At 41.9% G+C, this 26,351-nt stretch overlaps 2 protein-coding genes across 3 annotated transcripts; one reads left to right on the forward strand and one right to left on the reverse strand.

Moving 5' to 3' along the window:
* tm2d3 (TM2 domain containing 3) lies at positions 1–15,455 on the forward strand. Of its 2 annotated transcripts, XR_013933708.1 has the most exons (7): positions 1–155; positions 1,386–1,487; positions 2,440–2,600; positions 4,061–4,235; positions 4,908–4,983; positions 5,848–7,323; positions 15,427–15,455. XR_013933708.1 is itself a non-coding variant. In XM_080436952.1 (6 exons), exons 1-6 carry the CDS (start codon positions 50–52, stop codon positions 6,011–6,013), a joined length of 786 nt encoding a protein of 261 aa, XP_080293078.1. In that variant the 5' UTR covers positions 1–49; the 3' UTR covers positions 6,014–8,870. The 2 variants fall into 2 exon arrangements, 1 of the variants encoding a protein (XP_080293078.1); XM_080436952.1 differs by lacking the exon at positions 15,427–15,455 and having other exon boundaries at positions 5,848–8,870.
* larp6a (La ribonucleoprotein 6, translational regulator a) lies at positions 12,920–22,871 on the reverse strand (the record flags this gene model as incomplete). Its single annotated transcript, XM_080436942.1, has 3 exons — positions 12,920–15,286; positions 17,118–17,316; positions 21,895–22,871. The coding sequence occupies 3 exons, from the start codon at positions 22,869–22,871 to the stop codon at positions 14,192–14,194; spliced, it is 2,271 nt and encodes a 756-aa protein (XP_080293068.1). The 3' UTR covers positions 12,920–14,191.
* Between the last annotated feature and the right edge of the window lie 3,480 nt (positions 22,872–26,351).

The following is a 26,351-nucleotide window of genomic DNA, read 5'->3' on the forward strand; positions in this document are numbered from 1 at the left end:
TAGCCTCACAGAGAGCATACAGAGATCTACTGGATCTTCAGCAACAACAATGGCCACGATCTGTCAGATCTGGAGACCAGACAGAGGACGCTGTGTGAAGGCCCAGGGCATCATCACACTGCTGTTCCTGGACCTGTTCCTACAGTGTGTTAACGGTAGGTTTATGCTTGTTTTTTAACCAGTTTATTACCACTAGCTAACATGCTAGCTGACTGGTTGTTTTTTTTTACACTGAGTTGCACTGCTTTTGGCAGTGTTGCCAGGTTTTTCTGCGAGAGAAATAATAAGCAACCAGGTCTATGAAAACAAGGCCAAAAGAAGCCAAGCCCTTGCTAATCGAAAATAGCAGACCTACAAGCCCACAACGCGTCGCATCGCGACGCTTTTATTTATATATACATTTGCATTTATTTATACATAGTATACAACATTATTTTCAAAAAACATTGAAAAAATGTTGGTATCTTTTTTTGAAACATTTTAGCAACACAAATCTTGAATGGGGCGGGGTCCCTAGCACAAATACGTATTAATTTGGGGGTCCTTGACATATTTTTTTTTTAGAAACACTGGTTTAAACAACATTAAGAAACGAGCCCCCAAAAAAAAAAAATATATATATATATATATATATATATATATATATATATATATATATATATTTACAGGCGACTTAACAGAAAAACAAGCCCAAGTCGCTTATTATAAGCGGACATGGCAACACTGCCAACTAGCTGCTTGCTAACGTTGTAAACACAACAATGAATAGCTTTGATGTCTATTACAGTTCTACCTGGAACAGCTCTTATATGGACTATAATAAGGTTTATTATAAGGGTCATTATCTATTTTCTGCGTATTGCCTAATCCTCCTTATTTACTGTTACTTTAAAGTACTGATTTACACGCGTTGTTAGCTTGTACATCAGCTATTTTCCCCTGAAATGACCCCCCCCCCCTACTGCTCCTAGTATTGATGATTTCTTGAATTGTTAATAGTTTGCACAAAAAAAAGCACAGAAACTACAGTGCTATACAAAAGGATGCTGCAAGGATTAAAACCCAAGAAAGCACTATATGGCTTGTTTCCATTGGGTCCTGTGTAATCAATTCATTGAAACGTCTTGATGAATTGAATGAATACACAGGATCACAATGGAAACTTAAGCCCTCAGCGCTTTTTGTGTTATCCTTTTAGCATTATTGTGTACCCCTGGACTTTGTGCAAACTGTTAATTAAGTATTCAATCAATCAACCAATCAATCAATCAGTCATAGTAGTTAACTGATAGGTGTGTACTCTCTGGGTAGATGCTGTTGTCAGTATGGAGGGTTTTCTTTATAGGTTAAGTGACGATTGACTGTTGTTTGTGTTGTGTTTTTAGGCTATCTGAGCTCTCATGTGGGTCCGGAGCCCCCCTACACCCGGGATGCCCCCCACCACAGTCCTGTCATCACCAGCCCTGTGGTTCCTGCAGCTGCCTCCGGTAAAACTCTCTGCTCATTCCTCACAGCCAAGCTGCAAGCAACATTAGTAGATGCTATAATGCTATTTGGCATCTATGTCGCAATACCAACCCTTGACGGCCCATTAATTGAAAAGTCTTATCTGATTGTATTAAATGACGTTAAACTGACAAATATTGCAGCTGTACGGAAAGCTTGGAATATCCTCTTTCTATCTGTCGAGTTTTTGTTTGATAAAAATGCACCGTAGACATGTTATGAGGTACTTTCTGTCAATAAATTCTGTGCAGGTGATTATTTTTCTAAATGTTTGGACGCACTCACTCAACGGTCCTGCGTACCACCCCGTTTTGAGATGGCACATAATGCAGGAGGCAGCAGGACGTTGCGTTATTGAAAACGAGTGCTTCCAAACTTGTAACTTAGACCAGGGGTCTTCAACAGGGGGTCCGGGGCCCCTAGCGGTCTGCATAGTTGCTACAGGGGGTCCACCAAATCTCTTTGTGATCGGATCATTGTTTTTTACATTAACCACTTGAACCCTAGCATCCCTATTCTAAGAACAGGGATGTCCCTATTCTAAGGCTCACAACGCCTCGCACTGCGAGGTGTTGTGAGCTTGTAGATCTGCTATTTTCGGCAAAGAGGGGAAAAAAGAGCAGACTAAGTACAGAGTGAAAGTTTATTAAGTATTGACGGTTTAAGTCGTTAAATGTCTGAAAATACACATTAACATGAATACATCATCTATGAAAAGCTTTAATCTGCAACACAAGTTTATGTAATATATAGTGGGGGTCCCTGCTTCATCTCTCTCTCAGTTAGGGGGTCCTTGGCCTGAAAAGGTTGAAGACCCCTGACTTAGACGCCAGATAGCATTATAGCATCTAAGTTGCTTGTGGCTAACAGCCATATAAAAAGAGCCATGTTCCTTTTAACGAACTTCCTTTGACGTTGTTGTTTCCTCGCCAGCATCTCCCACAGATGAGGAGAGCTACACCGCTAAGTGTCCCAGCGGGGGTCTGTGCAGTCGACTGCCAGCCGACTGCATCAACTGCCTCTTCCATCACAACTGCAGCTACGGGAAGACGGCCTCCTTCACCTGCAGTCCAAAAGCAGGAGTCCACTGTGTGGTGAGATAGCTCAGATAAAATAGCGTGTTATTTTTTGGCGCTCAGGGGTATAGAGCCCGATCGATGCCAGCATTTTGTGTCCGATGCCGATCTCGATTTTAGAGAGTCCTAGACCACCGAATGCCGAAAACTTTGATTTGCTTGAAGTTTCTTTTTTTAACTAGAATGTATTATATTTAAACCTTTAGTCCAAAAAAATCACAAATAGCCAATCTACGAGCTTGTAGATTGGCTATTATTTCACCAAGAATGACATGACAAAAAAGAAAATCGGGACATATCTGCTGCATAACTGCTGATACCGATGTTGACAAAAACGTTAAGTAATGACCGATATATCGGCGACACTGATGCAGTATATAGGTAGGGCTCTAGTCAGGTGGCGCAGTGGTAAAGCACCTGCCCACCACGGCGAAGGTTGTGGGTTCGAATCCACCGTGGTGCATCCAGCTTTGTCGAGCGTCTGCTGTACACGAACACCACCGGGGCGGAGAGGGTGATATTTGTCACTGCACGAACTCCTACAGGCTGGGGCAGCACCTGTACTGTCAGCAGGGAGCGTTGGGCGGGAGGATTAGGATGAAGGCTCTTCGTCCTCCTGATAGGGGCTCCTCACTGGTAGGTGTGTCAGTAGGATACAACAGCAGTGACAAGTGACAACACACAAGTGTGTGTGGGGAGGATTCAATTGGCATAACGACTAAATGTGTCATTTTTAGATTTCTTCAGCTATTCAAAAATAGCAGATGAGCTTGTAGATCTGCAGTTTTTGAAAAATCGTGATTGTTTTTGTAAATCTTTGATTATATATGTATATATATATATATATATATATATTTTTTTTTTTTATTATTATATATTTTTTAAGCTTCTGGGGATTCTAGAAATGTCTTTGAAATCCTAACAGTTTCTTTTTTCTTTTTATTACTTATGTTGCTATATATCAGTGGTGCTCAAACTTTTTCATGTCAAGGACCCCCAAAATTATATGTATTTGGCCACGGACCCCCATCTGAAAATATTTTGTTCCAGGGACCCCCCAGAAGCAAAGATTTGAGTTACAAATGTTCCCTTTAGATATATATATATATATATATATATATATATATATATATATATATATATATATATATATATATATATATATATATATATATATATATATATATATATATATATATATATATATATATATATATATATATATATATAAAAAGATTTGCAAAAAAATACACGAATTTTCAAGCTCAGCACCGAGTGCTATGAGCTTGTAGATCTGCTATTTTTGAATAGCCAAAGAAATCTGAAAAATTACACACAGATGCGTTCCCGGTCTTAATGGGTTAATATTTCATCCTTTAATCAATCTTTTTTAAATATACCTGTATATATGGAGAGAAAATGCTGAGGAATTGCTGTACGGTGGTGACTGACATGATGTTTGCTCCCTTATTTTGCAGGTGGAGTCAGGACAGCAGCAGGCCAACTTCTCCCTGTCCATCACCTGTCAGTTCTGTTGGCAGCTGGACCCGTCTCTGTACCGCTGCTCCAACTCGCCCAGCTGTATGACGGTGTCCTGTCCACGCAAGCGCTACAACGCCACCTGTGTGGTGCTGGACCACGTGCACTGTTTAGGTAACGCTCAATAATGTTCTCACATCCATTTAACTAATCGCACAAGGGATACTAGTGTTAGTTACTGTGAATAGGTGATTGTTTTCTTCTCAGCGAAAGCTTGTTTTATTGTCGTATACTGTATAAAGGGGTGTCTAGCCTCTTGACAGATAAGAGCAGTTTGTAAAATGGCATATGACATGTAGGGCTGTCACGATTATGATTTTTTTTGCGATTAATAAATGCGATTAACGATTTAATTGCGTTTCTGTAATTGAAACATTGGAACAATAAACAAAAGGTGCAGATATGACAAATAACGTACATGATTTAATACGTTTGTACTTTATGTAGTGGAAATGGCCATCTACAAGCTCAAAACGCGTCACATCTTGATGCGCTTTGAGCTTGTAGATCTGTTATTTCCACTATTTTTCAACCTGGAAATGATTATGACGAAAAAATGGCAAAAAAATGCAATCTCAATTTATTGCAAATATGTAATAATAATTGTGACAGGCCTAGTGACAATGAGCAGCAGAATAGGTGTTGCTTTCCTCTAATTGCTCATTGTTTTGGCAATGTTCAGTTTTACAACAGCACTTTTCTAACCTCTTGCCTACTCCTGTCACAGCTGCCATGTGTTATTTATGTGTCTTTTCACTGCCCTCTTTTGCTTACTGTACTCTGTAGGTAAAAGAGATTTTCCTAAACGTTTATACTGCAACTGGACTGGAGGATACAAATGGTCGACTGCACTAGCACTCAGGTAACCACAAATGACACAAGTGTTATATGACCGGCCAGTTTTAGAACTAAAACTCCCTCAGACATCCAACTTTTGATTAAAGTTGGATATCACACTAGTGTGCCGGTTCTCTGTCCAAAACCGGCCCTAGTGGGACTCGCTATGTACTAATGGCAATGAACCAGGAGCTCTCCTGCCAAAAAAGTGATGGGTTATCACTTAAACCTGTAACACCAGCTTAGTTGTATCCACTATTACCATAGCTTACACATAATCACATTATCTTACACATAATTAAAACATTATCGCTATTTTCCATGAAAAAGTTAACAGGTTTCCATTTATCCACCTAAACGCAGACTTAAACCAAGACAAGAGAAGGTTTCACTGATGATTGGTTATGAAATCTCACAGCTGGCGTAGGAGGACTGAGTCCTTATCCTGCCAAGACCTTGTCAGTGTCTCCTTTCTGTTTTCCAAACCTTCAGTAAATGAAAGCATGTTGCGCAGCTACAAGCTCTCAATGCATCCGCGACGTATTTAGAGCTTATAGATGGGCTATATTCAACACGCTGTCAGGCTGCATTAACAGCCTAGGTGCCCGGACCACTACGCCAGCCGTCGGGGGGCCGTTTAGAATCATTTTCCATAAAATTCTAATGGTCTCGGATATTTCATAGTATTACAAAAGCATCATAATTTTACATAATTAACATTGTGTTAATTGTTTAGGAATCAGGCAGCGCTAGTCTTGGGGGTGTTCCTCTCACGCTGTTTCACAAATCACACATTAGACAGTCATCAGCCGTGAGATTTTATTTTTGCCTTAATCCATGAGATCGGTCTGAGGGCGTCACTGATTTTTCTGTCTGTTATCTCTTATAGTATAACACTGGGTGGTTTCGGAGCTGACCGTTTCTACCTGGGCCAGTGGAGGGAAGGCCTGGGCAAGCTGTTCAGCTTCGGAGGCCTGGGTATCTGGACCTTAATAGACGTACTGCTAATAGGGGTCGGCTACGTTGGGCCGGCCGACGGTTCTCTCTACATCTGACCTCTGTAGTGTGTGGTGTGTGGACCCGGCTGGTTGGTTGGCTGGATGGACAGTGCTGCGTTGCCCTCCAATGTTCTGGCCTGCACGCCACCGCTATGACTGTCCATGTCACTTCTTCTCAGCATGTCTCGCCTGCTCAAGCTTCCTGTATTCCTCTGTCTGCAACAACATATCCGTCATCCCATCAGACTAAAGCAGGCAGGATGTGTTTTTCGCCCTGGTCAAGGAAGCTACGGTACCCACAGTTCCGTTTCCATTCACCCTCCTCCTCCACTCATCTTGCTGGAAGACCTTTTTGTTGGAGAAACCGCACTGGAGAGCTTAAAGAGACCTTCATTATTTTTTATGTCAGTGGATCTGGGAGAAATCAAAGAGCCGGTTGGTTGTAAAGGCTAGTTGATGATGGGTACGGTCGGTTGGGTCATGCTGACTGGAGCTACGTTTAGATGGTTTGGTTTCCTGCTGAGCTTTTGCTCTCGTTGACAACATGCCGTCACCTTGGGGACTCCTGTGGCGCTCACTGCACGGTAAACTAAATGTATTTCCGGAGGGAGCATCATGCCATGATGTAACCATGGTTATAGAGCATTTCCTCGCTGTCGGACAGAAACCTCTTATCTCCATTTTCTAACTTGTTGCGTTTTTTCGTAAATTAACGCCCTACTTGATCACACTCCAGCGTCACACAAAAGTATCAAAAGTAGCAGATCCACAGGCTCGAAGCGTGGCGCGAAGCGACGCGTTTTGAGCTCTACTTGAGCTATTTTCCAAATCTGAAATTCTGAATACAGTTTTGGACATGTGAGGTTTCCACTCGACAGAGATGATTTGTGGCAACAATGGGAGATGACAGAAGAACAATTGAGAGGCACCGTTTATGTCCTACGAGAACGTATAACACAGAGATTTGAGATGTTTTGAGTTTTTTTTTTTTACAGACAACCTTTTTCTTTCCTACCAGCCTCAATGGCTCTTTTGTGTGTGTACTGCGGATTTAACACTGTAAGAAATGGGGCCTGATTGGGAGTGTTTGTCCATTGATTTTGTACAGGGCCCCTCCAACTACAACCCCCCCCCCCCTTCAATTACTAGAAAACTTGGTTTTGTTGATCACTGAAAGTAGTGTGTGTGTATATTTCATCACATAAGCATCCCAATTAGGACTGTACAATGTTAATGACTGATAAAACATTTCTCCACCTGAAATTAGATTTGTTTTTGTGAATTGCAATATACATGGAACTATTTTATACATGAAGTGAAAGGGTGCTGCTAATGATGTCTGGAAGAGGTTGACTGATGGGTTAAAGGTAGGGTAAGTGATATTATTTGGTTAAAAGGTTAAAATACTATATTCTGATAGTAATCATTGCTATAGAGTGTTTTTTTCAGTAACAGATGTCTCCCTGTCTCTCCAGCTCTTTAATAAACAGAAAATACATTTTTCGGTAGGTGTCAAAATCTCACCCAATCAGGAGAAAGTACCCATTTTTAAGCTTAATTTGTATAGTGTTCCAGTTCCAATTTTGTCTGCTCATTTCTTAGTGTCATCACTTCCAATTTCACTTGTTTAAGCTGTATCCTGATTGAGTTCTCTGTCCTGGTTGGATAAAATTGGAAATGAAACTGAAACTGAAACGAAAATGTATTTTCTGTTTAATAAAGAGGTGGAGAGACAAGGAGACTCCTAATACTGAACAAACACTCTATAGCAATGAGTACTATCAGAATATAGAGCTATTTAACACTTATTTTAACCAAAGCAAATCACTTACCCTACCTTTAAGTTTGTAAAGCAGAGTTCTGCACACCAGAAAAATGTTTTCAGAGGCCAATTGGAACACATTTCCTCTGATAATGGTGGTGGAAGTGTAACCTGTAGTCGTGATTTCATTTGTAGTTTTTTTTATTTTGTTAATCAGACATGCAAACTTGTAGCTTTTCAGCTACAATAGCCGTTTTGAATCCAAATTGGGCAATTGTGTGACACCTGACCTGACCTTTTTCACATCGGGGCTGTTTGCATGCCTGGTTAATAGTTGTGCAGCCCCACATTCTGATTACACACACATAGACGCACATTATTTGATGTTGGGAGTACAACCAAGGAAACACATTTTACTGTACTGTATGTCTACATAATACATACTTGGATTTATTCGCTTCAAAAGTATTACACTTACTACTCACTCAGGCTGTATGTCTTCACAGAGCTTACTGTATGCATGGATTCAAGTTCTCAGTCGCCACGACTTGATTTCAGTCATTTGGATGGTAACCGGAAGGCTCGCCCCCCCCCAAAACACCCTCGCTCCCATTTTCTCCACGGACCACTTGCCCCCAGCGGTTCTTGTGTTCTTGTATTTTTTACTGATAATATGGTTAGAAATAAGTTTAGGGTTAGGCATAGTTTTGCTGAGGTTAAGTTTAGGAATAAGGTTAGGGTTTAGGCATAGTTTACTGAGGTTACGTTTAGGAATACCAGGTGACCGTTCCGAGGTCGGCGGATTTGTCGCGGGGCGACTGTTTTGGGGCGAGTGTTTTGGTGTTCATTTGGATTCCATAGAAGCCAGCATGTATCTACAAGCTCTCAATGCGTCACAGACGCGTTGAGAGCTTGTACAGTAGATAGGCTATTTTCAGTTATTATTTTAAGATAAGAGCATTTAAAGTGGTCAAACTAGAACAACGTTCTGAAGCATCTTTCATAAAACCCTTATGGTCTCGGATATTTCTTGTAAAAGCTAAGTTTAAAGCCTCAATCCAGTATGTACTGTGGAACAGCAGGAAAAATCTGACAAACATAATAACTTTACATATTGTGATGTTTAGGAAACAGCACTAGTGTGTGTGTGTGTGTGTGTGTGTGTGTGTGTGTGTGTGGGGGGGGGGGGTCACAAATCGCACATTAGGACAACATTTTTCAGTCGTGAGATGTTCCCTCTGCTTTAATCCATGCTTACTGTATGTGATCATTAAAATGCTGTTCTCAGAGCTTGACATGCCCAGGCAGATGCTATGCTTCCTAAGTAGTGTTTTGATTCCTTTTCATATCATTCTGTTTGGTTTCATTGGGTTGTTCATCATGTATTACACCAACCTTAATGGTTATACTGTAGGATGCTGTTACTCGAGAATGTGCAGCACAAATATACACCTTGTTCTGCTGTAAAATGTACATTGTAATTTTTTTATTTGAAGTTTTGATTGTCAGTCTTTTCTGCTTGGTGACCGTGTAAATAAATGTGTGAAATGTCATGGAGCTGTCATTTGCTTTATTCTGATGTTTAGCGGCTGTACATTATGTAGTGATTGGAAGATTAAACCTCATTTGAAGATTAGAACTAGTACGGTACTCTCATATCGTCGGGTAGAAGGAAAACCTCATATGTCCAAAACTGTTACTTTTAACTGTTAATTCAAAGCCAGAAGTAGCAGATTTGAAGCAACGTATTTCGAGCTTGTGGATCTGCTACTTTTGATGCTTTCGTGTGACACTGTAGTATGATCAAGTAGGGCGCTAATTTACGAAATAAAACACACAAAGTATGGAGATAGGAGGTTTCTACCCGACAACAACAGCAGCGATATACTTCTCAGTTGATAGAATTCACAGCTATATTCTTAGCTCAGGCCACTTTCACAGGTGTGTGTGCTTTTTCACAGATGAAACATGGTCAGAGTCAAAGGACACTTTCTAACTTCTAATACCACAGTTAGTTGGTTTGAATCGACTCCCTAAAATCAGATCCTCTCCCTCTCTCTCTGTTACATAATGCGGGTGGGGTGTGGGAGGTACATGAAATAACTTCCCCTATTGGACTTGGTTTGGGCTTGTGTCAACAGTTAGAATGGGTTGTTCTTCTTTGCAGCAGCTGAGAAACATTTACTCCTCCCCAGATTCTAGTTCCTCAAATTTGACACCACCCATTACACTAACGTCCACGCTAAGAGCCATGTGAAGAGAGAGAGAGTCGGAACAACCATTTAACCCATTGAATCCGGGAAGGCATCTACAAATGTCTTCTAAATCCTAACAGGTTTCTGAGAAACGTATGTTGCTATATCAGTGGTGCAGCTCCAACTTTTTCATGTCAAGGACCCCCAAAATGATATGTATTTGGCCGCCGACCCCCCATCTCAAACTATTTAGTTCCAGGGACCCCCCAGAAGCAAATATTTGAGTTACAAATGTTAGCTTAAAAAAAATATATATATTCAAAGATTTGCAAACATTTACATGATTTTTCAGCCGATCTGCTACAATGAGCTTGTATATCTGCTATTCTGGAATAGCCAAAGAGTATAAAATAATGGTTATAGCTCAAATCTAAAATGACACAGATGCGTTCCCGGATCGAATGGGTTAAAAAAAGCAATGGCAGCCAGGTCATCACTTTTGTGATGCACTTTTCAAGGCAGGGCAACAGATAATTTTAAATGCTGGCTATAAAAAAAGAAAGAAAAGGGGAAAACAGCTAAATCTGCCCTGCCCCCAACGTTCAGTTGAGCAGGATCTGAGTGGAGGAAGTACACCCTGGTAAACTCACCTAAACTCCCTATAAACAAATACAAGGATACTCATCTCAGTCATCAATATACATTTAATTGAACCCTTTACAGTAAAAACAAGACGTTCACCATGTTCATTTAAGGGACAATATTGTACCAAGTACTGGCAATACAGTGTACCACAAACTTGCAGTTTTCTCCACCCTGTGATGTCATCACTGTGAGGTTCCATTCAGGGTCACCTTTTCCAAACTTCTCATTTTACTCATTTCCATATAGTTATATGTAAAAAGAAACAGCCTTTGTCGTTTAGATATGGACATAGATATGTAATTGAGTGAAAATTTGTCCCTTATCTGTTGCCCTGAGGTCTACAGGTACGTGGATCACATGAAAAAAAAAGAAGCATTTTGGAATTCCCTCGTCTCAAATCTACATGGATCTCTGACCTACACCCACAGACTACGTTGCAACATGCCATGTTGATGAATTGAATAATTATAACCACAATGGAAACAAGTCACCAGGACTTTTTTGTTATCCTTTTAGCTTAGACTAATAAATCAATCAAAACAAAAGAAGAGAAAAAAATGTATTTTGAGCAGATTTACTGACCCAAATCTCAGGCACCAAGTTGAGAGGTTCTCAGCACCAGAGGAAACACTACATTCTGGGCTATGGGTTATGTACTGTGTATCCCACTGGACCCCTAAAATGTATTAAACAATCAAATCTGGCATCTTTAACCCATTCAATCCGGGAACGCATCTGTGGTCACTTTAGATTTATTTGGCTATTCAAAAACAGCAGATATACTCATGAGCTTGTAGATCTGCTATTTTTTAAACATCTTGAAAATGTGTGCAAATCTTTGAATATATATATTTTTAAAGCGAATTTTTTTTTAACAACTCTTTGTGTCTGGGGGTCCCTGGAACAAAACATTTTGAGATGGGGGTCCACGGCCAAATACATATCTAAAAACGTTTTCTAAATCCTAACAGCATGTTGCTATATCAGTGGTGCTCCAACTTTTCCATGTCAAGGACCCCCAAAAGGCTATGTATTTGGCCACGGACCCCCCCATCTCAAAATATGTTGTTCCAGGGACACCCAGAAGCACAGATCGGAGTAAAAAATGTTTGCTTTAAAACAGGGGTCTTCAACAGGGGGTCCTCAGAGTTGCTACAGGGGGTCCGCCAAATCTCTGTGTGATAGGATCATTGTTTTTCACATTAACCACTTGAACCCTACATCCCTATTCTAAGGACAACTTTAGCCGAAAATAGCCGATCTACAAGGCGTTGTGAGCTTGTAGATCGGCTATTTTCGGCAAAGAGGGGAAAAGAAGAGCAGACAAAGTACAGAGTGAAAGTTGACTAAGTATTGACGGTTTAAGTGGTTAAATGTCTGAAAATAACATGAAACCAACATCTATGAAAAGCTTTAATCTGCAACACAATGTTATGTAATATGTAGTGGGGGTCCCTGCTTCATATCCCTCTCAGTTAGGGGGTCCTTGGCCTGAAAAGGTTGAAGACCCCTGCTTTAAAAAATATATTATATTCAAAGATTTGCACAAACAAAAGTAAAAAAAATAGCAGATACAAGCTCATAGCGCACATAGTGCCACGCTATGAGCTTGTATATCTGCTATTTTTTTTTTTATCTGCTATTTTTTGAATAGCCAAAGAAATCTTAAAATGACAGATGCGTTCCCGCTCTTAATGGATTACATTAAAACAATCAAATCTGGCATCTTTAAAGTCCTGTGTCAGTCCAGGGCCCCTGGCATCATTACCATCCAATGCTCCTGCTCGGCACTAAATGCAACATTGTCTTATTATCCTCTCATTACCTGAGAGATGGAGAAATCAAACGTCATTACTGGACTTGGTTACATTATGTTTTTTATAATTATGAAGGCCATCCACTATTGTTCTCATTTGTTCATGATATTACAGGAATAATGGCTGTAATGTGTGATAAGTGGTCAGAAATTAGGGTGCTACTCTGAGGTGAGCCGACCCAATGGTGCGTTTTATTCACCATTCATGAGCAAAGAGAACAAAAGACCATTATTCCAGTATTGTGTAAGCCCAATTATTCCCATCAGTGTCACTGATCCCAAAAGACAGGCCTCAGCCCCGTCCTTTTGGATAAACAGTACCTGAACAGCTTTAGGCACTCCCGTGTACTCGCATTATGGTCAGTTACACTATATAGCAAAAACATGTCATACATTTAAATGAAATCTCCAAGAAAATGAAAGATGCATTACGTCTTTGATAGCTGAAGCAGCAAAGGCACACATTTAATCCTTAGATTAAGTTGATTATTTTATCACAATCATCTAAATATACACACACACACACACACACACACACATAATTCACTTTCTGCTGAGATACAGAGCTAAACATATATACTATATTCTCCCATATATATATCTCCAAAACCTCCCATCTGTGCAGCCAGTCTCAGATGGGTTAGCTAGAGCATCATTCTGGAATACAGCCAGTTCCACTCTCAACACTCGAATTAATTCAGTATGCGTTTTGGCACAGTACATGAAATCTCCAGACCATACTGGCAAAGCCCTTATTTAAAAAAAAGAACATTTAAATAAAAGGTTAGAATGATCATGAAGTGACCTACAGAAGTGACCTACAGAATCGCTAGAAAAGTCAATCAAGCATAGTCAAGCCAAATGCAATTTAAGTGATTTATTTAAGAAATGCACTGTACAATACCCCAGCTTAGGTGTAAAGGCAAGAGAGCATCTAAATCACTGACATTCCCCAAACCCAACCAGCTTTGTCATAATGACAGAAAACAGAGATAAGCCAACCCAGAGCTACCTGTCAAACAGCCCGACATTTCATAGACTGGAGCGAACCACTCTCACCTCCCATACTTTGGAAGCTTAAGTTAAGTAACCACCAAGGCATTATGAAAATAAAGAAATACAAAAAAAAGGCAAACAAAATTAAAAATTAAAAATATATATAATAAAATGTCCATGAAAGATAACCGATCAAACTGTACGGGAGGGCTCAGTTTAAATAGCATGTAAGAGTGATAATCACAGTAGACAAATACATAAAGGCATAATGGTAATACCTCGATATCAACCCCATTGCGCCCATGCCACTTTTCACACAATTTACATATTTAGACATCATCCACAGACAACGTTGTGAGCTTTTAAAGCACATACTTGCAGACAGCAGACACAAAAAACAAACAAAAAAATATATCTGATGTGGGCATTCTTCTCCACCCCACTGACGATATGGAAAAGGGAGCAATGGAGGTGACATGGTCCATTTCTATGGCGCCTGAGAAACAATAAAACTATTCAGAATCTCTTTTTGAAAAGTCTTTTTCCCTTGAATCAATATGAAGTTACAACTTAAATCTTCATTAGCAAATCAAAAAGATGTCACCATGTTAACCAAAAAAGTCATAAAAAAATATAAATATATATATTTTTAACAAAAAGAGACTAAACTAAATCGCAACAAAAAAATATCTACACGTCATTCAAATATGGGGGAGGGGGTTGCGTTTTGTGTCCAGGGACTGGGTCAAAATCTCCACTGTACCGTTTATATTGGAGGGTATATACTGTAAGGGAAAGTGTGTCATAAGTGATCTAATGCATCAAGTCTGAGTAGCCGCAGTCTTGCCCCGCTCGCCTATGGCGATGCAGTGGAAGCCACGGGTGCCATCGGGGCCTCGTGGCAGCCTCATGACGCCGGGCGGCAGACCGTCTGCATTCTGGATCTTTCTACCCAGCATGGGGCTGCCCACGGGACTGCTCTCCTGCGATGCCACCTGCCGACGCCGTTGAACCCAGGGGCTCCCCGAAGGGGTCAGGCTGCTATCTGAGGAGTAGTCTGCCCAGCGGCGCCCGGCCTCGGGGCTCAGCCTGCCCTCACTGGCCAGGGGAGACTTTTGGGGGATCGGGGATTTGCGCTGGGGGCAGGGGCTGGCGCGTGGGCTAGACCAGGGACTGTTTCGCGGGGACACGACGGGGCTGAGGTGGTTGATGCCTGCGGTGGTGGGGCTGAGCTTGTTACAGGAGCGTGACTTGCGGGCCAGACTGGGGGATGTGGGGTTGCTCTCGGTGTCCGAAGAGCTGCAGGCCGAATCCTCGCCGTGATACTGGAGCTCTCGGACTCTGCTGTTGAGCGAACGGCTTTTGCGCATCCCTCCCTCCTCGCGCGGCGCTCTCTCTTTGGGCACCTTCTTCTTCGGTGGCTTGGTTCCAATCAGGACCACCCTCAGCCCCAGAGAGCCGGCCCCTCCGTCCTCATTACCCGCGGCATCGTTGGCCTTGACCGCCGCTTCCACCTCCTCAAACTCCACGATGGCACACTCCTCCGTGATCAGCTGGCTGTATCGACTGCTCAGCCTCTTCAGGTCGGCCGGAAGATCTTTCCCGGGCTTCAGGACCCGGACCGAGGAGATGGCACCGTACGTACCGAACGCTTTCAGCAACAGCTTCATCAGCTGCTCCTGCTGGGTCGCTCCCTCGCCACCTCCGTTCTCCCCACCGTCTGGCTCCAGAGCCGCCAGTTCTGGCCAGCTCTGCAGGTCACTCAGTAGCAGCATGCGGCTGGGCAGAGATTCACTGGCGAAGACGGGCACCATTGACCTGCGCCGCACCTTACGGCCCTCGTCGTTGAGCTCAAGTATGGTCGAGTGTCTCAGGGCGTAAGCGGTTGTTCTCCAGTCACGGGTCAAGTGTTTCACCTGCAAGGAGGAGATAATGGAATATTGTCTTAAGCCATTAGGGTACAGCCTAGTGGCTAAAAACTAAATGCTACGGTAAATCACAAAATAAGGTGCTAATTATACTATAAGCTACATATACTATGAATAACAAAGTTAAGGTAGGGTAAGTGATATTTTTTGGTTAAAACAAAAAGTATTTTGTTAAAAGGTTCAAATACTATATTATAGTAATCATTGCTATAGAGTGTTTTTTCAGTAACAGATGTCTCCCTGTCTCTCCAGCTCTTTAATAAACAGAAAATAAATTTTTCGGTAGGTGTCAAAATCTCAGCCAATCAGGAGAAAGTACCCATTTTTAAGCTTAATTTGTATAGTGTTCCAGTTCCAATTTTGTCTGCTCATTTCTTAGTGTCATCACTTCCAATTTCACTTGTTTAATCTGTATCCTGATTGAGTTCTCTGTTCTCTTTGGATAAAATTGGAAATGAAACGAAAATGCATTTTCTGTTTAATTAAGAGGTGGAGAGACAAGGAGACTCCTAATACTGAACAAACACTCTATAGCAATGAGTACTATCAGAATATAGAGCTATTTAACAATTATTTTAACCAACGCAAATCACTTACCCTACCTTTAACTAAATGCCAAAAAAAATAATTATGTCAAATTGTCAGACGAGAAATTCACCAGAATTTACAGCTTCCCTTATAGGGAAATTCACCAGAATTTACAGCTTCCCTTATAGGGAAATTCACCAAAATCTACAGCTTCCCTTATAGGAAAATTCACCAAAATGTACAGCTTCCCTTATAGGGAAATTCACCAGAACGTACAGCTTCCCTTATAGGGAAATTCACCAAAATTTGCAGCATCCCCTATAGCATCCTCTGTCGTACTTCCTGAAGCAGTAAGAGCACTGATGTTATTATGATAAACTGATGTGACTCACAACAACATCCTGGTTTCATTGCATCAGCCAATAATTAATCACTGAACTTTCTTTTGGCACTGATGGTTACAGTAAGTAAAGCTGTTTGAATAATGTTTAACCAAACGATTTAAGTAGGTGTGTGTGTGTGTGTGTGTGTGTGTGTGTGTGTGTGTGTGTGTGTGTGTGTGTGTGTACACAGAACTAAACAACCAACACTTAGGAAGGACACTCAGTAGCACAAGCTGTTGCCGCTTGGTGTGAGAATTGCACTGCCGCCCCCAAACAGCAAACCATACTGAAACTAGAAACTCATAAACAATTTTCTAATTCAAGTGTCCATGGCATTTGGAATTAATAGCAATATTGCTGGACAATAGGCTGGACATAATTAATATAAACAGACTTCAATAATTGTCTAATTCAAGTGCCCATGGCATTTGGAATTAATAGCAATATTGCTGGACAGTGGACAACAGGCTGGCCGCTGGACATAATTGAATAGACCTAAATATCAATAATTTTCTAATTCAATGTCCATGGAATTGATAGCAATATTGCTAGACAACAGGCTAGACATAATCAAACAGACTTTTTGTCTGAATTGTTTTCCAATTTAAGTGTTCATGGCATTTGTAATTTATAGCAATATTGCTAAACATCAGGCTGGACATATTACACAGACTTCATGCATATTCACCATTTTAAAAAATGGTTTGTGTTGGTTTATAACCAAAGCCTCACTGTAATACCAAGACATCACTATGGCTTAAATGTCATTAAACAATATTACAACATGATATACTGCGATAACAGTTCTACAAATACATCAACTATGTGGTCATGTCCTTCACAACTCTTTCCTCCTTTTTGAGCAAGACCGGGAGATCAACTTCTTTAAACAGATTTCCAGACCCTACCTTTTTGAAAGAAGTGAGAAGCTTGACGCTGACGAAGCCCATTTTGTTGCGTCGGACATGTTTTAGCAGGAAGGCGTCGTGCTCCAGGTTCTCATCCGACAGGTAGTACTCGATCTGAGCCACCAGTTTCTGGATCAGGTCTGAGTCTGGGGGCTGCCAACTCTCCTCCTCCAGCTCACCTCCGCTGGTGCCAGCTCCACTGTTTGAGAGAGAGAGGAGGAAATATTTACTTTGCATCCAAGCAGTTCAAAGGTAGGTAGTTCAAGCTTGTTTTTACCAGACTGTAAACAGATTTTTCCCGGCTTGGCTAGGTTTAGAACAGTGGTTCTCAAAGTGGGGTCCAGGGACTCAGGGGTCCTTGGGGTACAAGGGGGTCCCCAGCAAAATGTGTTAATATAGAAGAGGGTTTGTGTGTGCGTGCATGTTTGTCCCAAGCTAATCGTGCAAACCGCTGGACCATCGTGCACCAAATGTCTTTGTTCATTCTGTCAGCAGGGCAAATTATGGAACGCACAACATTTCACTGAGTCGTAGTGACAAATAAAAGCCTTCTTGATTACCGTCATGCTTTTTTAAAATATATCTAACTTAAATGTATAATGGAAGACAATGGGGCTTGGATTGGGCAAGAACGGAGCCTGAATTTGGTAGAGATGCAAACTTTGGCCGATAACTGATTAATTGCACGTCAAATCGATCGATACAGATCAGTATTGCAATACAAGTTTCCAGTAGGGTTTACCTTACACCCGTTATGACTGAATCTGCAGACTTCAGTCATAAAATGCTTTTTCACATTTTATAGATATTGAATTTTTAAGATGAATCCTACGTCCCTAACATTTGGAGGTGATGGACATAAATATGTCATCAATACACCAGAAATAGCATCCGAATCAGGTAGAAATAAATGATAAAAGCGGGGTGCAGGCAGCTTTAGTTGTCATTTTGCCTACAGCACAGCGCCTCGCCGCAAATCATCATTCAAAGATAAGTAGAAGGAGAAAGATAACAAAGGCTTGGATGACACAAAACCCCATAAATCTGTCCATATGTGGGCGAAGCTGACATCATATTGATGTCAGAGATCCACATGGGACACGACGGCATTGAGGAAGAATTGTGTTATGTTTTTATGGTTTACATCTAACCTTTATATTTTACCATCACTTGTAGAACATTATGAAACGACATGATATTTGGTAGCCTGTAGGAGCCAAGATGTCTCCGCTAGGCCTGATAGCTATTGTTTTTGTTACAGCCCATACGTTATGGTTCAGCTTGTCCTTGTAGCAGCTAGTATATCTATGGTCTGCGCCCTGTGCTCGTCGGCAGAACTACCTTACAACTGATCTGTGTCAGACTGTGTGTCTAACGTACTTCTCCCCATGAATGATATTATGTAAATTAAAGCATAACCATCGCATCACCGTTGTCTCGACTCCTATCGCTTCTTCGATCGATCTAGAATTCCATGACAGCATCATTGCATTCCGTTTTGTACAAGTAAAAAACAACCCGGTACAAGACATGTCTGTCAATTTATACAACAGCATCAGGTTTCTGCACACATGCTGCTTTTCATCTAAATAAATATATATGTGTATATATATATATATATATATATATATATATATATATATATATATATATATATACACACACACACACACACACACACTGCTACAAACACAGCAGTTATCTTCTTGAACACGAGGCAGCAGAAATTTAACTGGTTTAGTCAGAAAATTGTATTATGAAACAGCCTCGCCCTGCACAGACTGGACACAAAGGCTGCCAACACTGTTGTTCTGTCCTCAGATCATCTCCTTGACATTTTTCCTTTGTGACATTGTGACAGGCTGTTGTCAACCCTTTGTGACAGACTGTTGTCAACAGCCGTGCGAGTCACCAACCATGCCTCTGTGGTCAGAGCCTCCGCCAGTCAGTGTCCTGTTAAAGGAATAGTCACCCAAAAAAAATGGACTTATTTCTATCAAATGCACACCCCATGAAGCATTGAATTCATGGAGATTTTTTTGTGTTTGTCGCATTCCTGAGCCAATAATTTGATGACCGGGTGTATTTCCGGTAGGAGACTCTTGAGTCTCTTACCGGATACCTTAGCATCTTTCCACCGGTAATCAAATTATTGGCTTAGGAATGCGACAAAAACAAAAACAAATTCATGGGGTGTGTAATTGATAGAAAATAAGTCATTTTTTGGCTGAACTACTCCCTTAAGACCTCTCTATCTGAGAGGCTGCAGCAGACAGAGCCAGTCCTAGTTGGAACACATAAATATGAAAATATATTTCTGTTTGGCTTTTAGGCTTTGTAAACAAACATTCCACAGGGTATATACGTCAAATAACTTAAATATACAAAGAAATGGCTGACATATTTAATAGCTTTATACTTACAGCCGATCTACAAGCTGAGCTTGCATTGTGAGCTTGTTTTCGAAGCTGCCATTTCCACTATTCTTTTAAAAGATTTGAAAACGCATGAAAATGTTTCAACATGGAAATTATAAAGATTACGCTGAATAATTGCCGTTATTATCTCAGATAATTACGATTAGGTACGATTATGTATAATTGTGACAGGCCTAGGTTGTCCACACGGCACCGCCTCCCACACATACATAGGATGTGGAAGTTCACCAAAAGAAAATAACACTAACTGTCCATCTGGGAGGCTTTTGTTCAATAATGCATAGAAAGACTTGTGGTGGCCAAAGCTTTGAAGTTTACGCTCAGGTAAGGACTGTGTGGGAACAGAGAGAGGGTGTGAATGAAATTCTGTGGATGACTCATCACCTCCCACAACCGCCCACTCTCACTCTCGCCCCCTCTCTCTCGCTCTCTCTTCTTTCCTCTACTTCAGTGGTTCTCAACCAGTGGTCCGGGGACCACCAGTGGTCCTTGATGGGCTTCCAGGTGGTCCCCAGCTAAATGATGAAGGTAACCAAATGGACCCTTATAGATCTTTAACTCTTGAGAGCGTACAATGAAACCAAGAGCGTACAATGATGTACGCTCTCAAGAGTTATTATTATTGTTAAGCACCTGAATTACTTAATCAAAGAATTATTATTTTTGATCAAAGTTTGCCTAATATCTCTCCACATCAATACAGCATGGAATTGTGGACAAAATCGTATCCACCCACTGACAAAATAACAAAATATTCCAAGTCCTGGGTCTGTGAGGCTAAATCTCATCATATGGTGGTTCCGTGGCTCGAATAAATAAATGGTCCTCGATATGAAAAGGGTTGAAAACCACTGCTCTACTCACTTACTAAACAGTAGCCTAACCCCTGCTACTAAACACCTCCAGTAAGTAGCCTAACCCCTGCTAATAAACCCCCAGTAAGTAGCCTAACCCCTGCTGACCACCGCCACAGGTGTGATAAATCCTCTGCCTTTGCCAAGAGCTCAGATTAAAAGCCAGCAATGGGCATGAGATGACAATAAAAAAAAACACCCACACAAAGGCACACAAATTAAAATGAATTATAGTAAATCGGCTCCATATGCAGTCAACGGTCTCAACAACAGCAGAATGATGTCAGGGTTAACTGAGGTCAAAATGCATCCTGTGTGAAAGAAGAATGATCCAAAATTAGGAACCATCTGGCTTGGAGGCTACATGTTACAAACTACAGATATCTATCTATCTAAAAAAGGACACATGTCCTTTTTTGCAAACGCATGCGTGGCCTGCTCAGTAGGCATCAAACAAAGGAACAATAACAGTGCTAGAACTGTATTTCTGTAACATATTTCATACGTGCTGTAGTAGAACACAGTTCCTCAATGGCAGGTCCGGAGACCACCTTATGGGACTGGGACTCTTAAGAGGTTACAAATGTAACCTCAACAGATCCTTCCTTGTTATGGGTCCATTTGTAGTGTCAAATACACACGGAGGATTCCACAGTGAAGACTGGGGTCCCCAGAGATTAAATGGGGGTCCTTGAAAATGAAAAGGAATGAGGAGTCACTGCAGCAGAGCAGAGTGCAACTGGGTGCTTTGCAGTTGTACTGGGGGAAAAGTGAAAATATACAATATATAACTAAACCGATGGCTAGAATAGAAAGCGGTGACTGTGATTCCCCCACCTCTGGCCGCATTGCCTTTCAGTACATTTCACAACACAGTGAAGCAGATGGGAGGATAACATATAGGGCACAGAGGACAAGAATAGCACCAGGATGACGCAGGGGAATTAGATTAGAGTAATGTGAAGGTGCCATCCTTCATCTCATCCTCTGCTCTCTCTCTCTCCCCCCAGGTGTCTGGGAGTTTACGTCACTGTTGCTGCCTACAGGTGGTCTCTCTCTCACACACACACACACACACACACACACACACACACACACACACACACACAGTTAAAAAATAAATAAAAATAGAAAACCAAGCATCCAATGTAATCCATTTATAACTCAGAGAGTGTACAAATTGGGACCAAATGTACCCTTTCCATGTGTACAAATGGAACCAAATGAACCCTTCCATGTGTACAAATGGAACCAAATGAACCCTTTCCATGTGTACACAGCCAGAGTTTAATAGTGTAAAAGTCCAGTGCCAATGCAGACCAATAACCTTGACACAGTATATAGGAAGATACATCTTTCTGAGGCATTGTAAAAGAGCAAGGTGTTTTTCCACATTAAAAAGCTGTAGTGTATATACACACACACACACACACACACACACACACACACACACACACACACACACACACACACACAGTGTTGTACCTGGACTTGTCGTGCCTTCCCTGGTCGTCGTCGCTACAGCTGCCTCCTCCACCCATGAGGAAATCAATATTATTATTATTATTATAAGACATAGACGACACTTCTAGGTCTTCTGGCTCGAATTCTTCGTCCTCCGCCGCCTGGATGATGGCCACGGTGATCTTCACCGCGGCGCCCGGCGGCGGCATCACGTCCTCCCGCTGCTGCAGGTGCTGGTCCAGCAGGTCCACCACCACGGTGTGGTGGGTGTTCACCTGCTCGCTTATTGATCTCGGACCCGGAGGTGCACCCTCCTCCTCCCCGCCGGTGGAGGGTCCTCCTACCGGGCTCGGGAACGCCGGTGAGGAGGGTCCTCCTACTACCGGGCTCATCACCGGGCTCGGGAACTCCGCGGCCGCCGCGCTCATGTCGCTCCTCCACCGCAGATAGGAAGCAGTAAACGCGCTGTTCTTGTCCTCCTCCGCTTGCTCTTCTTCTTCCTCCTCCTCCTCGATTAAAACGGCGCTCCCTCCTCCTCCTCCTCCCTGAACGCTGCTTTTATTATGATTAGAATTATAAACCGTGGCGGCACTGCCAGCGGGAACAACGGGGGGAGGACAGCAGCAGCCGCCGCGGGCAGCAGCAGCAGCACCACACAAACCTCGACGCTTCTTCAGGGTCCAGGGAGCTCCGAGGACGCGCTCCACAGCCTCCCAGACACCCCGGACTGGAGCCCACGGTGACGGCGAGACGCAGCCGTCAGCAGCGGCAGCAGCAGCAGCAGGAACTAGTGTTGAGACGCTGCTGCTGTTGGAGGTGGTTGTTACTTCCTCATATGTAAGAGGCTTGTTTCTGCCTCTGAGGCGAGCTCTGGGATTGGGCCATGATGGCGTCGTCTCCCCCCCTCCAACCCAGCAGCACAATGTGACAGAGAGCCAGGGGGCAGGCAGCAGCAGGAAGCCCAGGCAGCGCATGAACGCGTTCACCAAAGCATGCATTTCTTATATATTCCTTTCTTTCTTTCTGAGAGAGAGAGAGAGAATTTGGCTTCTCTCAGTTGGTTCACATGTGTTTAAAAGGGGGGAGTATATGTAATGTGTTTGGCTGCAAATCAACGTGCGGTGTTCTAATTGGGAAATGGCCTGTGTGACAACAGGGGGACGACCCCCTTTTTTAACCTCACTAATTGGATAACAGGCTTCTTGTGGCTTGTATAAATGTATCTGTCTCTTTCCAGGACGCGTTTTATTCTCAGAGGAAATTACAGATATTTTACTTAAGTAAAAGTATGGCAAAATAGCACAATATAAAAATACTATGTTACAAGTAAAAGGGCCTGCATGTGTTCAAAATGTTACTTGAGTAAAAGTACAAAAGTATTGGCATCAAATATCCTACATAAAGTACCAAAAGTAAAAGTCCTAACATTTTTGAAAATAGCCTAGGTGTAAAATAGGGCTAAAGTGGTTTAATAATATAATAATTTATATCTGCTAAGTAACTAGTAACTAAAGTTTTCAAATAATTGTAGTGGAGTAAAAGTAATATTTGCCTCTGAGATGTAGTGGAGTAGAAAATACTACTGGAGTAGTAAAAATACTGAAATTTGGAAATACTCCAGTTAAGTAAAAATACCTAAAATTGTACTTAAGTACAGTACTACTTGAGTAAATGTACTTAGTTACTTTACACCACTGTGCCTGACAATATCAACAGTTCACAGAATAACAAAAATAACATTGTTGCCAGCCATTCATCCATCATATTGGTTCACTGAGTGCACCACATTTACTACTACATCTAATCCTTTATGAACCTGTACGTCATCCACACTGCTGTGCCCCCCACCCCTCTCCTCTCCATACCCTGTGAGATAACTTTACTCCTCCCTGTTGGCAAGAGAAGCTCACAGCTGGTGGACAGTCTGACTCATCCCCTGCACCACCACACGATGCCATGCAGCACTATTATTGATGAACACACTTTATAGTTTCCCTGTTCAATCTTAAAATGTAAAGGATATGTTTTAGGTGTGTTATTCTTTTCTAGCTCCGAGTGAATAGTTAACCAGTTTTGACACATGCTGGGCAATCTGATGATGGATACCCCCCCCCCCCCCCCTCTCTCTCTCTCACACACACACACACACACACACACACACACACACACACACACACACACACACACACACACACATACATACATATACACACACACACACACACACACACACACACACACACACACACACACACACACACACACACACACACACACACACACACACACACACACACACACACACACACACACACACACACACACACACACACACACAGAACTTCACACATTCAGGGAAAAACCTTTGCAGAAATAAATAGCAGATCTACAAGTGCTTGTAGATCGGCTATTTTCAGCGAAAATATTCAATGTAGAGTGAAAACAGAAAAGATACCAGTATAAAGCCCTGAGGGACAGGTTAAGCAAACACAGAGAGCAGGTTAAGCAAACACAGGTAATCGAAAGCAACATACTGTACCCTATCTTTATTTCTCACAAATGTTCTTAATCTCATTCCCATCTCTCCCCTCAGGTAGCCTGTTTTCCTGTGTGTTTTAACACCTGATTCAGTCAACTGTTGAAACACTCTGTCCCCTGCCTTGCGTGGAAAGCACTTCTCACTGGCACCATGCCACTGCCAGGAATATTAATACTCCTTTGTCTTTTGTTTTGTGTAGATTTTCTGGGATGGTAATTATAATAGAGGCCACTAGAGCATACATTCTTCAATTATAAGCCAGCACTTGTGTTGCACTTGTGGTCTGCTCTGCATCATTATGCAAAATATGAGTCAGACGCAGTGGTGGCTCCTGGCAAATCTTTCAGGGAGGGCAAATGTTCCAAGTATGTATGTGTTTAGTCTCCGCCTGGATACAATTGGTATCCCAACCTGAAAATGTAGCTATTTTATGTTTAATAGAGAGCTGGAGAGACCCCTGTTATTGAACAAACACTCTATAGGGTTGGGGGGCGTCTATGCGATGCCCGCAACGCACATGTAGACGAGCCGTCACTGGTCAGACGATATATTAATAAACCTTTTTAACATTTGAAGAGGCTTCAGACTGATGAAGTGCCCCAAAACAAATTACGTTGGCCCACCTGAGTGTTGTTAATGCATTGTTCTATTTATTTACTTGCAGCGTGTATGATAGCCTACATTACATCCAATGTTGCCTGTATTTGTCTCATTTCACATTCTATGTTCTTTAAGGTGCTATAGACAATATTCAGCCTCTAGATGTCTTTCCCCACCCATCACAGCACCTCTGCTACATAAAGTTCCTTATTTCCCTGAGTCACGACTCATGTCACGACAGTAGGCTACTACTCTTGCAGTTTGCGCCATTGTAACTCAGCCCCTTTCACCAAGCATTTCTTTAGAGGAAAGAAAAGTGCCCTCCCTTCCCCAATGAAAAGGTTAGTAATATAATAGACAAAATATTATTATTCAATCATAATTGGGCGGTACTTTTATTTTGTATATATCTTTTAAAGTTCTTTGGATGTATTATTCTTTTGTTTGATCAATATCACTGATATTTTGTCGTGCACCAATGTCACACACCGAAAATAGCCATCCTACAAGGGCACAACGCATAGCATAAATTAAGCATTATACTGCTCAGATTTACATGGCGCTGTTTCTTGGTGTAACCGCCTGCCTGTCACTGTCTCAACTGACAATGCATTCCCAGACACCCCCTGGGTTTTATGAATAGATTGTGACAGGCACCAGTGTGTGGGAAGTGTCTTTGGTAAACCAAGGCTGGTGTTTTCTCAGAAAGCACTTGCTTCTTCTGCCAGTGCGATGTCTGGATGTATCACATTCAGTTATTTTTACAGTGTGTGTGCTAAATAATGTTGTTTGGTTACCAGGTTTATGCTGTCCTTGCTTTTCCCCCCTTTTCTTTCGTAAACAGTAGTGTTTATGACATCTGCTTTTTACACAGAAGGTCCTCGTGGGTTTAAGCTCTAGTAGAACTCTCAGAAAGCACTTGCTTACTTACTTACTTACTAGTTGGATGTATGGATTTATCACATTCAGCTATTTTTGGGCGGTGTAGCCGCCCCTATAAGTGGGGTTGGGACACCTCATTAGTATTAGTTTCCTGCACTGTGATTGGCCCACTTTCCTGTACTGTGATTGGCTGACTCTATTCAGCACTGTGATTGGCTAGCGAGACACATGATGACATTAATAACCTATAAATAGGATTATGCACTTCCAAAAATCCATTTTTTTGGGAAGTGAGCTTCCATCACTATGATGACCACTGTGATGACCACCGCCCACTTCACACTGGGTGTGATTTTTACAGTGTGTGTGCTAAATAATATTGTTTGGTTACCAGGTTTCTGCTGTCCTTGCTTTTCTTTCGTATACAGTAGTGTTTATGACATCTGTTTTACACATA

The sequence above is a fragment of the Gymnoscopelus braueri genome (assembly GCF_963280865.1).
Source record: "Gymnoscopelus braueri genome assembly, chromosome: 1".
Taxonomy (NCBI): Eukaryota; Metazoa; Chordata; class Actinopteri; order Myctophiformes; family Myctophidae; genus Gymnoscopelus; species Gymnoscopelus braueri.